The sequence below is a fragment of the Cricetulus griseus genome, chromosome 3 (genome assembly GCF_003668045.3).
Source record: "Cricetulus griseus strain 17A/GY chromosome 3, alternate assembly CriGri-PICRH-1.0, whole genome shotgun sequence".
Lineage (NCBI taxonomy): Eukaryota > Metazoa > Chordata > Mammalia > Rodentia > Cricetidae > Cricetulus > Cricetulus griseus.
In genome coordinates, this window is record NC_048596.1 from 248,504,340 (window position 1) to 248,519,654 (window position 15,315).

The 15,315-nt window shown below is 36.0% G+C and overlaps 1 protein-coding gene across 1 annotated transcript in view; it reads right to left on the reverse strand.

The window, feature by feature from the left end:
- Positions 1-9,718: 9,718 nt before the first annotated feature.
- LOC100753747 (prolactin-3D1) overlaps positions 9,719-15,315 on the reverse strand; it is a 36,170-nt gene continuing 30,573 nt past the window's right edge. Inside the window, exons 2-5 of the mRNA XM_027409246.1 lie at positions 14,943-15,127; positions 13,463-13,561; positions 10,989-11,168; positions 9,719-9,919 (exon numbers count right to left, since the gene is read on the reverse strand). Of these exons, the coding sequence (XP_027265047.1) occupies positions 9,719-9,919; positions 10,989-11,168; positions 13,463-13,561; positions 14,943-15,127 (665 nt within the window). The remainder of the gene's footprint in view (positions 9,920-10,988; positions 11,169-13,462; positions 13,562-14,942; positions 15,128-15,315) is intronic.

Below are 15,315 nucleotides of genomic sequence, written 5' to 3' on the forward strand. Positions count from 1 at the left end.
TAAGAAACAAAAAGTCCAGTGTCAAGAATGGTGATTTTTGTAATTGTTTCTCAGTCAAGTACCATATATACCCAACATGAAAGGCTTTTGTAAATATTCGTGATATTTTCCAAAACTTAATGGTAAGACCCTATTGGTGAAGGCACTGACATTTAAGTCATATAACACGGAGAAATTAAAGTTATATAGATACAGAAGCTGTATCACTACAGCATAAATTCCATAGTGCTAGATTATGCTATGAACAGTATCAGGGAAGAAAAAGTTGTTACCAATCTGACCCAGTCATGAAACATGCAAACTACAATAATGACTGGCTGGCAAGACTTAAACCCTGGTTCAATAGTGGCAGAAACATCATGGGAGTAAGCAGCTACATTCTGATTGGTTTTAGAGCTCACTCTGCAAGAGGAAGCCTGATCCTGGCACCATCATTGGACAAAGAACACATAACTAGAGAGTTTATTGACCATAGTCGAGTACTTTTACTTATTCTCCTCCTAATGGACATTATTTTAAAAAGACTCTTAATAAATTTTAATTATATTCCTAGATAAGTGCATTTTTCAGTTATCATTTGAAAAGCTTCTTTTAGCAGCAGATGTTGATTAATAAATAGATCTGCATTAGAACAGGTTAAACAATATAAAGGACTGCAGAATATCTCCTTCCTTTCATAACTCAAGGATCCATTATTGAGTGGGTGCCAAAAGAATGTAAGGGACAGCTGCACATTTGAACTCATGGTACTTCTGGCAGTATGCATAAGTCTTGTATTTGCCCAAACCAGACAAAATCCCAATCTGGAAAGGGGATTTTGAAGGGAAGCTCCACCCCCATCCAAAGACCATTTTCACTGGTAGCTGCTGAAAGACAGACAGACAGACAGACAGACAGACAGACAGACAGACAGACAGACAGACACAAAGAGAGATTTTTCTAAAATTTCAGACTATGGGAAGATGATCATTATTCAATATAATCCGTACAACCAAGAGTATTTTGTCAGCACACAATATTGGTCTTTACAAGTATAACAACAGCAACAAAAGGACAAAAGGAAACAAAGGTGGGTGAGTAGGATGTAGGGTAGATCTTGGGAAAATTGAGGAGATAGGTGAATATAATCAAAACTTGTTATACAAATTTATCAAATAAATAAAATATTTTTAAGTAGAAAGGGGAAGATTAGCAAAGACAGAGATCATTATGATGGAGGGAAAGAGGCTAACAGAGTCATTGCAATCAAAACACAAAATGCTAAGATGAAACCCATTATTACCATTTTAAGAATATTCTAACAAATATTTTAAAGAGGGTATATTTGAAAAACTTATAAAATGTGATACACCCTCAAATCAAAATTGTCCAGACTACAGGAAACTGTGGATTGTTAAGCACAGTTATGTGAAGATGAACAAACTTGAACTCATCTTAAGCATGGACAATGATCTCTTCCTCAAAGAGTACATTGGGTACAGTTCTGTGCTAAGCATAGGAATGCTGCATGGTGGTGTCCCGTGTATCATCTGCTTTACAATCTTTTGTAAACTTTTCTCTGTGATTGGGAAATATTAGGAAATCATTTGTTTTCCCAGATGTTTATCTGTGGAGAAGAAGCTGCTCACCCAACACCAGGCCATTTCAAAAACCATTCATTGCAGTCAAACAGCTCCTTTACACAGGGCTACACAAAGCCAAATGTTGACAACTGACTGAGTCATGGATGACCAACATCTATCAAGGATGGTGAAGCTATGGCAAAGCATCTGCTACTGCAAACAGCTCATGAAAAAAAATAGATTACCGGTTATGAAAAGTAGGTATTGATATCCATTATACTATAACCAAGATTTTTGTTTCAGAGCAGTGTTTCTCAACCTGTGGTTCATGACACTTTAAGGGATGTCAAATGATCCTTTCACTGGAGTCACCTAAGACCATTGGAAAACACAGATATTTGCATAAAGATTCATAATAGTACCAAAATTATAATGATGAAGTATCAATGAAAATAATTATATGGTTGAGGGTTCACCACAACATAAGGGACTGTAGTAAAGTGTCACGCCATTAGGAAGGTTGAGAAGCACTCCTCTAGAGGAAAACATTGAAATGAGATTGGGACCTGTTCACATGCATTGAACAATAAAGAGGATTTTGTTTAGCATCCACATAGATGAAAATTACAGTTGCAGTTCTACACTTCAATGAAGTAGGCAACACTAGGCAATGGCATAGCATGCTGACCCTCTCTAAAGCTACCATTATCTAAAGGTAACCCCTATTTGTCTTAATAATTTAGCAATATATCAGGAGAAAACTGACAGATTACCAGCTAAAGACAGCTCTTAAAATAATAAGATGTTATAAATAGGCAAGGGGGAAGGCATTCCTAACAGTTCTGAGTTTATTGACAAAATTCCACTGCCTGGGATGAGTTACCTCACTGTTGGAAACCATCTGACCTTTTTGAACACACCTGATAGGGAGTGAGGACTGAGAAAAGATAGAGACAAGAGTCAGAAAGTAGAGTCAGGAGGGCTCTCAGTAAATACTGCAGCAGTTCTGAGTTTTATTTAACATTTTATTTTATATCAAGAGCAAACGTGGAGGGCAAAAGACTTTCTTACCAGGTTATAAGGAACAAACAAGTGTAGCTACTTCCTTAATTCTCAAAGCATCTAGTAACCATGTCCTTTGCTAAACATTGTGCCATTTGGCCTTGAGGAGTAAAACATCTAGTAACCATGCCTTAGATCAAACATCCTGTTATCTACCCTTGAGGATCAAGAATAGGTTTGAACTCTCTGACCTTAAGTCAAGATGGATGGATTCAAATGTGTGGGCTCCCACATTTCACTATGACTTAATAGAAAGCAAAGTTTCTAAATATTACACAATTCATGCTATTGAGGCTACTATTGGACACTTGTTGGAAGGAACTGATTGGAACCAGTGTCTGAAAGACATTTCATTATTTTATTCCATGATAAGGAAAAATCAGACTAGAGTTGAACTGGAATCTTCTTCCATGCTACTTGTTTCATAGGTCCAAAGACACTAAAAGATCTGCCTGGGGAGAAGTGACACCCATGAAAGACCTCAGTTACATTCTAATGCTAGGAGCAAAGCACAACAAGGAGTGTCCACCACAACCATTTTGGCACAACAGCTCTGTTTATAGGAGTAATGGTTAGCTAAACCATATAGTTATGAACAGTTGTTGGTACTAAAGTTCTGTAGGTGACCATCACAGAAAAACAAAATTAATGAGATCAATGAATTTCATGAAATAAAGAACAAAAAAATTGTGTCTTTTACTTCACATTAGATTATGGAAATTCTTCAGAAGCCTACAGAAAAATTGCATAGTGTAAAATGCTTAGATCCAATTACTTTTGATCAATTGAGTTTAGGTATTCTTTTAATGTTTGCTTGTTTTGTTTTGTTTTGTTTTAGACAGGGCTTCTCTTCATAACAGCCCTGGCTATCCTGGGACTAACTCTGTATATCAGGCTGGCCTCAAACTCGCAGAAATCTGCCTGCGTCTGCATCCTGTGTGTTGAGATTAAAGGTGTGTGCCACCACAACTGTGGGAGTTTAGGTATTCTTTAGTCATCAGACTTTAACATTGGCCTGCTTTATCTTAAGAACATGTTCAGTGCCTTGTGAAAATTTGTGTAGAATGTAGATTACTGAGAATCACATTTTAAAAAAATTACTAATTATTGTGGGTAATGTCAAGAAATGTAAAATGTGCTATTAGATTGGTTTCTGTATCTAGTTTTTAGGGTTGAGAATTTAACTGTTGCTATGTTAGTGACACATCACTGTCTATTTATTTATTCAGCAAACTAGGGAGAAATTCATCAGTAGTCATTCTCAAAAATATAAACATAATGTTTCTACAGAGTAAGAAATGTATATAAAATGAAGATTCCTAGGGCTTCAGTGTTCATGTAATTAAAGGTAAAGTTCCATATAGGGTAGAAAGTCCATAGTGGTGGCATTCTGCCTCTCAGCATTAACAGGGATCAGCAATAAAAAACAATCACATGACTTTGTACGACTCTCTTTCATCAGCACAGTCTGATAATATTACATAGGCCCACTGTACTCACAGGCTATTGTAAAGTTCATCTTCATAGGAAATATCATCTAAGTCTGGTAAAATAGCACTGAAAGGCTATATTGGAGTTACCAAATCCAGCACACAGTATGCTTTCATGACTGAATGCTCATTACTCTTACTGTTAAACATCAAGAAATAGAAATCATGTGTTTACTATTATCAGACATGAAGATACATTAAACAGATAAAGTGTGCTGTCCTTGTCAAAAACTCAAACACTGCATGCTGAGCTACAGACAATGGCTTAGAGAATCAGACCACCGAAGATAAGCCTAAATTCCCCAAATTAAATCATCATTGGTGAATGATTTGAAAATGCTCACTTAGAATTAACTTAGGGTCAAGTGTTAAAAAAACTTCAGTGATGCTTCTAATAGCCAACCAAAAATTTTCCCACATCAACTTCTCCAAATATGTGTCAGGGTAAATGTAGTAAATATATAGCACTGAAAGGATTTATTGTAAATATATATATATGTGTATATATATACACATATATATATATTTACTACATTTATAAATAATATAAATAATAATATAAATAATAAATAAAACTATATAACATTGACTGGGATTTGTCATCACCAAGGATCTATTAGTCAGAATATTGTTTTGTTTTCTTTTTTATTTAAATTAGAAACAATCTCTTTTATACATCAATCTCGGTTCCCTTTTCCTCCCCTCCTCCCCTGCCACCCACAGATTGCCTATCTCAACCCCTTTCTGCTCCCCAGGGAGGGTGAGGCCTTCCATGGAGGATCTTCAAAGTCTGTCATATCATTTGGAGCAGGAACTACAGCCTCTACAGTGTGTCTAGGCTGAGAGAGTATCCCTCAATGAGGAGAGGGCTCCCAGAGTTTATTTGTGTACTGGGGGTAAATACTGATCCACTACCAGTAGCCCCATAGGTTGTCCATATCTCCGAACTGACTTCCTCATTCAGGGAGTCTGGAAAAAGTCCTATGCTGGTTTCCCAGGTATCAGTCTGGTGTCCATGCACAGCCCCTTGTTCAGGTCAGCTGTTCTGTGGGTTTCTCCAGCCTGGTCTTTGCTCATATCTCCTCCCTCTCTGTAACTGGATTCCAGAGTTCAGCTCAGTGTTTAGCTGTGGGTGTCTGCATCTGCTTCCATAAGTTACTGGATGAAGGTAACAGGATGGCACATAAGCTCAATCTCATTATAGGAGAAGGTCACATAAGGTAGCCTATCGATTATTACTCAGATTGTTAGTTGGAATCAACTTTGTAGATTTTTGGAATGCAAGAACACATCAGAGAAATCATCCAAAATGATAAAGTAGGCTTCATCCCTGGAATGCCAGGATGGATCAACATACAAAAATCTGTCAATGTAATCCAACATATAAACAAACTGAGAAGGACAAACCACATGATCATCTCACTAGATCCTGAAAAATCCTTTGACAAAATCCAACAGCCCTTCAATATGAAGGTCTTGGAGAAATAAGTGATAACATTCCTAAACATAATAAAAAACAATATTCTGCAAGCCAACAGCTAACATCAAACTAAATGGAGAGAAACTAATGAAATTCCTCTAAAATCAGGGACAAGACAACGCTGTCCACTCTCTCCATACTTATTCAATATTGTCCTTGATGTTCTAGCTAGAGCAATAAGACAACAAAGGGGAATCAAGGAGATACAAATTGGAAAGAAAGAAGTCAAACTTTCACTATTTGCAGATGATATGAAAGTCTACATAAGGGACACAAAAACTGTACCAGGGAACTCCTACAGCTGATAACACCTTCAGAAACATGGCAGGATACAAGATTAACTCCAAAAAATCAGTACAAGTACTATATACAGATGATAAATACACTGAGAAAGAAATCAGACAAGCATCACCCTTTACAGTTGCCACAAACAATATAAAATATCTTGGAGTAATGCTAACCAAAAAAGTAAAAGAACTGGATAGTAAGAATTTTGAGTCTTTAAAGAAAGAAATTAAAGAAGATACATGTTTCAATATACATTCGTGTATATGCGTAACAACACAAGTGCAGTTGTTTTAATCACATATTAATAATGGTACCACATTGGCATTATTTTATACTATTGACCACTAAATCAGCTCCTCTTGATTCTCAAGAATATCCTAGCTCCATAAATAACTTTATTTATATGTTGTTATTCTCTGTTTTCTTGCACATTTCCTATGACTGTACACAAAGACTAAACATGAGGCTCATGCATATGCTATATAATGTTCCCCAGAATGAAACCATGCCCTCAAATATTATGGAGAGATCTACTTACTATGGCACCTTTCACTTATAATTGATATGATCATTCCTGTATGACCTTTGCCATAATTTACCTTGAAATGATTTCATTTGATTTGAGCATCATATGGAAGTAATGAGAAGTGAAGGTAGAGGTTGAAATAGGAATAATATTTTATGACATTTTATACTGGTAGACACTTCATAAACTACTGTATTGACTTCACTCCAGTGTCTTTACAACATGGAATATTATCACACTGGCTGATAAATATAAAGTGAAGACTTTATACAGAATTTTAACCACCAGCTTGCCCAGTAAGATTGGGAGTCTGTGGTCCTTCCAATGCAATCACTCACTATTAGTGATCCTCCACAACGCTCCCTGGATCCGTCTTCTTTTGGTATGGTATTTTCCTTCATATCTTTATATTGTTTTCCTTCATAGACTATACATTTATTAACACAGAGTTGCTTACAAATATCAATGCACTAAGTATTTTTTCTTTAGAAACAATCATTTCACATATCAATCCCCCCTTCCTGCATCCTCCCATGCTCCCTACCAACCCTCCCCAACCCACTCCCCAAGGATGGAGAGGCCTTCCATGGGATCATCAAAATTTTTTCACATCATTTGGGGGAGGGCCCCATGTATCTGGGCTGATATAATATCCCTCCATAAAGAATGGGTTCCCAAAGTCCATTTGTGCACTAGGGTTAATATTGGTTCCACTATTAGGGATCCCATAGACTGTTCAGATCTCTTAACTGGCACCCGCATTCAGAGGGTTTGGTTCAGTCCAATGCTGGTTCCCCAGCTTTATGACTTAGGTCCCTGTGCTCTCACTAGGTGAGGTTAGCTGATTTTGTAGGTTTCTCCAGCATGGTCTTGACTCCTTTACTTGTCCCTCCTCCCTCTCTACAGCTAGATTCTAGTAGTATCACTCAGTGCTTAGCTGTGGGTGCCTGCATCTGCTTCCATCAGCTACTGGATGAAATCTGTAGAAATGCAATTAAGGTAGTCATCAATCTCATTATAGGTGAAGGAGGGCATCAAAGGCAGCCTCTGAACTACTGCCTACATTCTAGTTGGGATCATCTTTGTGGGTATCTGAAGATTTCCCTACTGCCAGATTTCTCTTTAAGCATATAATGATGGCATTATCTTAAGCATAATCTAATACTTAGAAGGGAAAGGACAATCAAGTACAAACAGTAACAATGCAACTATTAATTTCATCATTAGGTTCATCTGGAATTGAATAAAATGAATAGTACCCTGCCTGGTCAGAGCTTGCATCATTATAATCAGTGAATGAAAAATCATGTTGTTTTGACTTTTTATAAATTGTCCTATATTCTGTGTGTTGACACAGATAAAGTTAATACTTATCTCAAATTCTTGAGGTGTGTGCATATTCATGAGACATCTGTTATAACTTAGAGGACTGGGGCACTCTTTAATGATCCATTTTAATGATTTTTTAATATGTGCTTGACTGTAATATTTCTCCATAAAAGCAAAATTGTGCTTTATACATGTTAACGTGTAATGTGACAATTATTAATACTTTCTAGTATTTAGTAGTAAACACATCAATAACATAGAACTTCTCCTAACATAAAGAATAGATGTTTGATTGGCAAATGATGCAACTGGCTTCTTCCCACTTTCATGCAGTCCAATCCTCAAAAACTACATTGATGACTTAGAAAATCATATAAAAGCAGGACACATTATTTGATAGCAATATTGTTCCTAAAATCATGTCAGAAGTAAGAATCCTAGTGATTTTCATGGTCCCTAGGCATTATTTGGCACATAGGATCCATGTTGATAGGGGAAACAGGCAGCCTATGTGAAAATCAAAATTCCAAATACCAGCAACACATGGAAGGCTGACTATACAAAATGAGTATCCAATGTTTTACAGATAGCAGTTCATGTCCACCCTTCCCTAGCCCCCACTTCCTTTACATACATAGGAGAGTCTGAGAAGTTCATAAATTGTTAATTTCTACCCAGTAATTGTAATAGAATTTGAGTTTGTTTTCTGATTAATAACATGACATGAAGAGGAAAGATGCCATTCTGTAATCTCCTTGAGCTAGAGAACTGTGCAAGGTTCTCCTTAAACTCATCTAATATGACAGATAATGAAATCCTTTAGTGGGACAGTAACTTTTGAAAGATGTCCAATACTAGGTAGTAAAATTTGTATAATTCTTGAAAGTGTGATGGAAGTATGTGTAAACTTTGGTCATGGAATTTGGTGAAATGAAGCGGATCATGGGGAAGTGGGAAATAGCTGGAGAAGATTATCACTAGGGGTCAAGCATTGAGGCTTACAATGCATCACTTGTGCCCCCTCAATATTTTTCTACTGTTTTGTCTGCTTTAATATGATTCTTTTTATTCTTCTTATGCTGGGACAAGTTCTTCAAATGTAATCTTGTAAGCTGAATACCCTAGAGGTAATAGAAAGCAGAACCACTCTAGTGTGATAGTGAGCAATTGCTAATACTTCCCAAATATTTTTCTGCTTTTCATTTGGTGATCCTGTATATTGCATCGGCTTCCTCTTAATCTAGCCTGAAAACTTCATACTTCAATTAGAATCAAACCACAAAGAGATATGTTCCCATGTCCTCTGGCATGCTGAACCTTGTCTATCAATGTGGGATAAGTTTGTTTGTTTTATATTTTTATTTTTAAAGTATTAAAATGGTCCTGGATTCTGAACTATGGAAGAGGGAAATCTGCCTCTTTCCTAAGAAGGCCCTAAGGTGGATCAACGTGGCAGATGGGCACTAGAAAAATATAGATCTGTTTCCTACTTCTACCTACTACATATTTGAATGTCTAAATTAATGATACTTAGGGATAGTCCAATATTATTGAACCTCTATTGATTGTTATTAGACTAAAACTTTGCTCACAGAATGGTTTTCTTTTATAAGCTCCATCAGATATCTACTCCCTTGATATAATTGATTTAATGAGTAGCACTAGGCTCTGGCCTTGTTCTTAAGTAAATTGTCCACCTTCATTCACTATTATATAAAATCAGTTTTATGCTGTTGCTTGTCAAACTTGAGGTTTTTGAATGAACATCACAAAAGCCTAGACTCAAATTATATTAAATGGACACAAGAGACTTTCTTAAATTTTCACATTGAATCTGTTGTTTCTAAAGAATTTTATTTTATTGAAAGAATTCCATTTTAATCATGCATGCACCAAGAAGCATAAAAAAGACATTAAAGATCTGGTTCAACAAGTATCATGACCGGAGAACATTACTGGGACACGCACTCAGCAATCGTTGCTAATCGCGATCGGGACAATCCACCCTAACACTAGCTCTGCACCACATGTCCCTGAGATAATTGATAATCTTTTGCATATCTCCTTTCAGGCAGGTGGTCAAGGAATGAACGGCAGAACGAAGAGTGTCTTCATCAGATGACTGCAAATCTGACTCTCCGGACCACTCAGGGTAGGCATTATCTTCAACTACAACATGGGTCTAAACATCAAATGCAAAGGTATTATTGACATTATCCTCTCTCTGTCTCTGTCTCTGTCTCTGTCTCTGTCTCTGTCTCTGTCTCTCTCTCTCTCTCTCTCTCTCTCTCTGTGTGTGTGTGTGTGTGTGTGTGTGTGTGTGTGTGTTTGTACTACAAATGATTTGGATGTCAGTGGTCAATTTTGGGCATAATTCCTTCAGTGGCATCTACTTGGATTTTTGAGAGAGTTGTTCTTACTTTCACCTGAAACTCATGACACATCTTATGTCTGATTCCCCATTCTGATGGCTACAAAGCAAAGACACCACATTGACATTTGACACCAATTCTGGAAATGGACATGGTCCTCTCACATGGAAGACAGGACTTACAGACATGAGAAATCTCTCAGTGCATATTCCTTGTAAATTTTTAATGAACTTTGGTAGAACATAGAGAACTATAGATTTATAGTGAGAAAACTTGGAAATTAGCATAAAGATGTTAGATGACAACACATAAATTCGAGACAAGCATAATATGTATTTTCTGACATGTCACTGATCTCAGATGAGATATAACCATACACAAGTAGACAGATAGCAAATCAGCAATATAATATTTGGCTGTATATATGGAATTAACTAAACATCAAGGAAAGGGCTAGTATCATCCTTTCACTTTGTGAACTTCTACACGAACTCAGTACTTTCCCTGATGTGTGCTTTATACCACACTTCTTCTGGTGCAGTGTTCTGATTCATTCCTTCTTTTCAGATAAATTCTTTCTACACTCTATATACTTTATGAATCCTTGCACATGAGCAGTATATTTCACTTAATGCATTATGGTACAGCTGATCCAGACAGTGAATGCTCTAAGACCATCTGAGTTAGTCTGGAGTGTCCACCCCATTCCAGAAAGCTATTGTGGAATTTACTAGGACACACACAACTATTTTCTACAGGCATCACTGTTCCATGGGATTACTAAGTAACCTTGTATTTGAGTGTCTCAAAATTGTTTTGGACTACATAATTTGCAAATTTTAGGAATAGGATAAACAAAGACATGTCGAAACAGCTTACCCTGTTGAGGATGGGCTTAAGTCCCTCCCGAAGCATATTGTTTCCTTCCATCACACCAGTGGCTGTTCTCAGCAGATTATCAGAAGCTCCCGGAAGAGCAGGCACTGCAGACACCAGGTTTGTCAGTGGTTTTACCCAGGCATGAGTAATAATGGCGACTGATTTCAAAAGGTCTGGGATCTAGGCAAATATCAGTGGACATCATATTAAACTAGGTGTCACACAGCTATGTAGAGAAATAATTGTAGATTTTTCATAAGGGAGGCAAATGACAGTATACTTGTATTATTAATAGTATATGGTAATCATTTCATAGTATAGAAATACTGCATGAATATTAAATTACACCTACAGAATTCCACTATGTTAAATAAAACAAATGAGGCCTTAATAATTTTGACTGCTCAAAATGATCATATTTTGTGTTTCCTCTACATTCTATCATTTGTCCCAGTTGTTAGAATTGTTCTCTTGCATTGCTTATATTGTCATCGAAAAAACTGGTTGGACAGGACTCAGTAGGTGTCCAAAGATATGACTCATAAAACATAGATGCCAACACTGTCAGGAGTAAATGAATCAAGTGATTTCTACACTACTGATCAAATTGGTTTCTCATATACTTTAGACTCCCTAATTATCATATGAGTTGACTGCAGACAAATCATAATTTCACATATCTGCATGATTCCCCCTACCCTTGGGTCTAGAGGAATTGTCTGTTTATTGACTAGTACAAAAGGAAAGCTATATCAAAGCATTTCTGTCATTCCAGGCATTGGTAGAAATCAGAATGGAATTTTAACTTAGTAACTATTAGCTCAAGACCAAAGTCAAACACAATAAATTTTATATTAGCTGTTTAATATGATATTTCTGAGGCTATGAAAATAAAGAATAGAGAGAAATTCACATGTAATTGAAAAGACAGTTTACGAATGAAATGGACACACCAATAGTGATGGCTAACAATTGCTAGGAGCAGTAGACAATAATGGTTAGGAAGGATTGCATGACAAGAAAAAGTTTAGCATAAATTCTTCTTAAGATGCAATAGAAATGATTTGTGCCAATTGTTTAGAGCCCCAGTTCTTCTTCTTCTGTTTTGTTTTGTTTTTGTTTTGTCTGTTCTGTCTGTTTTGTTTTGCTTTTTTTTTTTTTTTTGGTTCTTTCAAGAAAAGGGTTTCTCTGTATTGTTTTGGAGGTTGTCCTGGAACTCACTCTGTAGAACAAGATGGCCTCGAACTCATACAGACCTGCCTGCCTCTGATTCCCAAAGTGCTGGGATTAATGGCATGCACCACCAACTCCTGGCAATTCATTTTCTTCTTAGAAGAATTATTATCAAAGAATGTTTGTCAATATTAAATGTTTCAATGCCAAAAGTATGCTATTTATACTGTCCAGAAAAGTAAACAGTACAAATGTTTTCTTCTGTTACTTTTTCTTTTATAGCCACACTATATTGATGAGAATATCTTGTATATGAGATACCTGTTTCAGTAACACAAGCATCAATGCAGAGTGGATTATGTGTAAGGGATGGATATATCATTAACTTTATATAAATAAACTGATGTTTATTACAGGTAGCCAGAGGCAAGAGATCATAAAACATATACATCCTCAGAGTTATGTGGACCTTATGAAAACAGAAGTCATCCAGAGGACAATGATATAGTCTACACATGAGTCTTTTGCAAAGAATTTCAGTTAAGATGCAGGAAAAGGCATACCAATCAGGGAGGACAGTAGACATAATGACAGAATACAAATAGATCAAAGATAGTTTAGAAACTTAAGAAAGGACACACTACTCACTTGTGTAACATGATGCCAGAGCAAAGATCCTTTAATGTTGTATCACAAACACAAGGGGATTTGCTTTTACTCTCTATGTGTAGTAATATGTTAAAAATGAGTGTCAAGATCAGAATTAAACTTTCCATGGACAAGGAGAAGCTGTTGGTAGAACAGTTTTCTTTCTTTTGAGGGGAATCCGTAATTTTATTTGGAGATTTCTTACATTTGATATTTCACATTCATTTTTTTATTTTTTTATTTAAATTCAAAACAAGATTGTTTTACATGTCAATCCCCATTCCCTCTCCCTCTCCTTCTCCCCTCCCACTAACACCCTACCTATCCAATACCATTTCTGTTCCCCAGGGAGAGTGAGGCTTTCCATGGGGGGGGTGTCTTCAGAGTCTGTCATATCCTTTGGGATAGGGCCTAGGCCTGGTACAAAAGTTTTCTATGTGGACAAGTAAAGCTCTGGGACCATGAGTTGGCAGGCATTTTACATAGTGCTAATATCATTAACTGCATGATCTGATTGTTCTCTGACAGTTGCATCTTAGTTTATCTATTAGTTATGAAGTTACCATACCTCTTATGTGCTTTGTAATCACACACAACACAATTAGCCTGAGTATAGCATTACTTGTATAGTAGAAAACAGGGATGAAACCTACTTTTGTGTTATGAACTTCCTGAGGAGACTCTGGAGATTCGAGGACATCTGTGTGGCATGGCTTGTTGGCAAATGCAACTCTCCTGAGAAATCCTAAATTCTAGAAGAGATTAAATGATTTAATGTATTGGGGATACAGAATTGAACAGAAACAAACAAACATGACATGTTGTTACATTTTTGAGATTTAAGAACAAAATTTTGAAACAGTAGAGTAATGGAAATATCATCTGACTACCTTTTACTCCCTTTACATATGCAATATACTTGAATCCCCCCATTCTCTTCCCCTCTTTACTGTTCCTTTGTACTCTACTTGGTACTGTTATTGTTTGGAAAGAAACCACTAAAATGAATACAAACTTCTAATTGCTTATGTCTTTATAAGTTTTGCTACACTGAAAATAATAGATTTGTTGTTATTTGTCAATATTTATAAAGATCTTATTTTCATTGGCACAAACTAATGTTTAATTTTTAAAAATATAATTATTTGTTTATAATTTTGCTCTCAAATATTACCAAAACTAAGTACCATAAAAAGTTCATGACAAATGTAGGATTCAGTAATGTTGTTATGATCAAAAATTAATCATTAATCTCTAGGCATATTTTTAAGAAACATTTCAGCAGTGAGTGAAGCAAGAATTCACAAAAATATTTAATGTTTCTATATTAATGGTAAGAAGCATGGACTACATAGGTTATTTGATACTTGATTCTAACTTGATTCAAATTTCTCATAATTTGAAAGAGTTAAAGGGTTCTTAGAAATGCAGTGCAGCTAAGGGTAAGGAGAGAAGAAGAAATGGTATGAGAAAAACTAATGAGGAAAAATGGGAAAGCATATTCCCTATAAATGTAGAGAAATATAATCCACATATTCAATTTTCAATGGGAATTTGCCTTGTTGTTTCCCCACTGACAGAGCATGCATAGGTAAGTTATATACCTTAGGAAGAGAGAATATAATTTATGTGTAAAGTAGCCCTTCAATTTCACTAAAACGTTCATTACTGAAACCTATGAGCCATGATTCTTTCCATTTACAAGTTGTGTGTATCTATTCTGTTTTGGTTTTGTATTTCACTGTTTATACTGTTATAGTTTTCTTTAGTTTTATTTCTCTCCACATACTAACTTCAATTCAGTTCTCCAGCACTAGTTATCTTCATATTAGTATGTAAGGAATACTCATAAAGAGAGCCCCCTTGGATATATGACCAGGAAATCAACTTTCAAATTAAAAACTTTAAAGTTGTTATTGTTAAAGTTAGTATAGAAAATCTTGAAATATCATTTCATTCTTTACAATCTTTTGAGAGCTTATAAAACTTCCCATTCCAACTCCTGGTATATGATTCCTTACCAATAAAAGTAAATTATTTGGAATTGGATACATGACTCATTCCAATTTAATTAGTGATTAGCCATTAGAAGTCCCATTTATATAAGTATCTAGAAGAAAGGACATTACTTACAACTTCATCGTGCATATTTGCAACCAGGACATTTGTGGCACTAGCCTTTTTGACCACATAATCATATAGGGCTTCAGTGGGCACAGCATCACTTGGATTGGAGGCCACATGCTCCCAAAGAAACAGAGTTGACACTAGCAGCAACATAGAAACCCCTGCTGTCAGAGAAAAGGCAATGAGATGAGCTATATAAATGAGGTTACAACAGTTAAAGAATCTGGGAATGTACTCTGAAGGCCCTCTAGTATGTGATTTGGATTGATATACCTTCCTAGAGTATTCACTGTTACAACTGGGAAAAATGCAGAGAAATAGCTGCCTTTCTCCAGTACAGATTTTGAAACGTAAGAGAATTTTCACAATTTGCATTTGC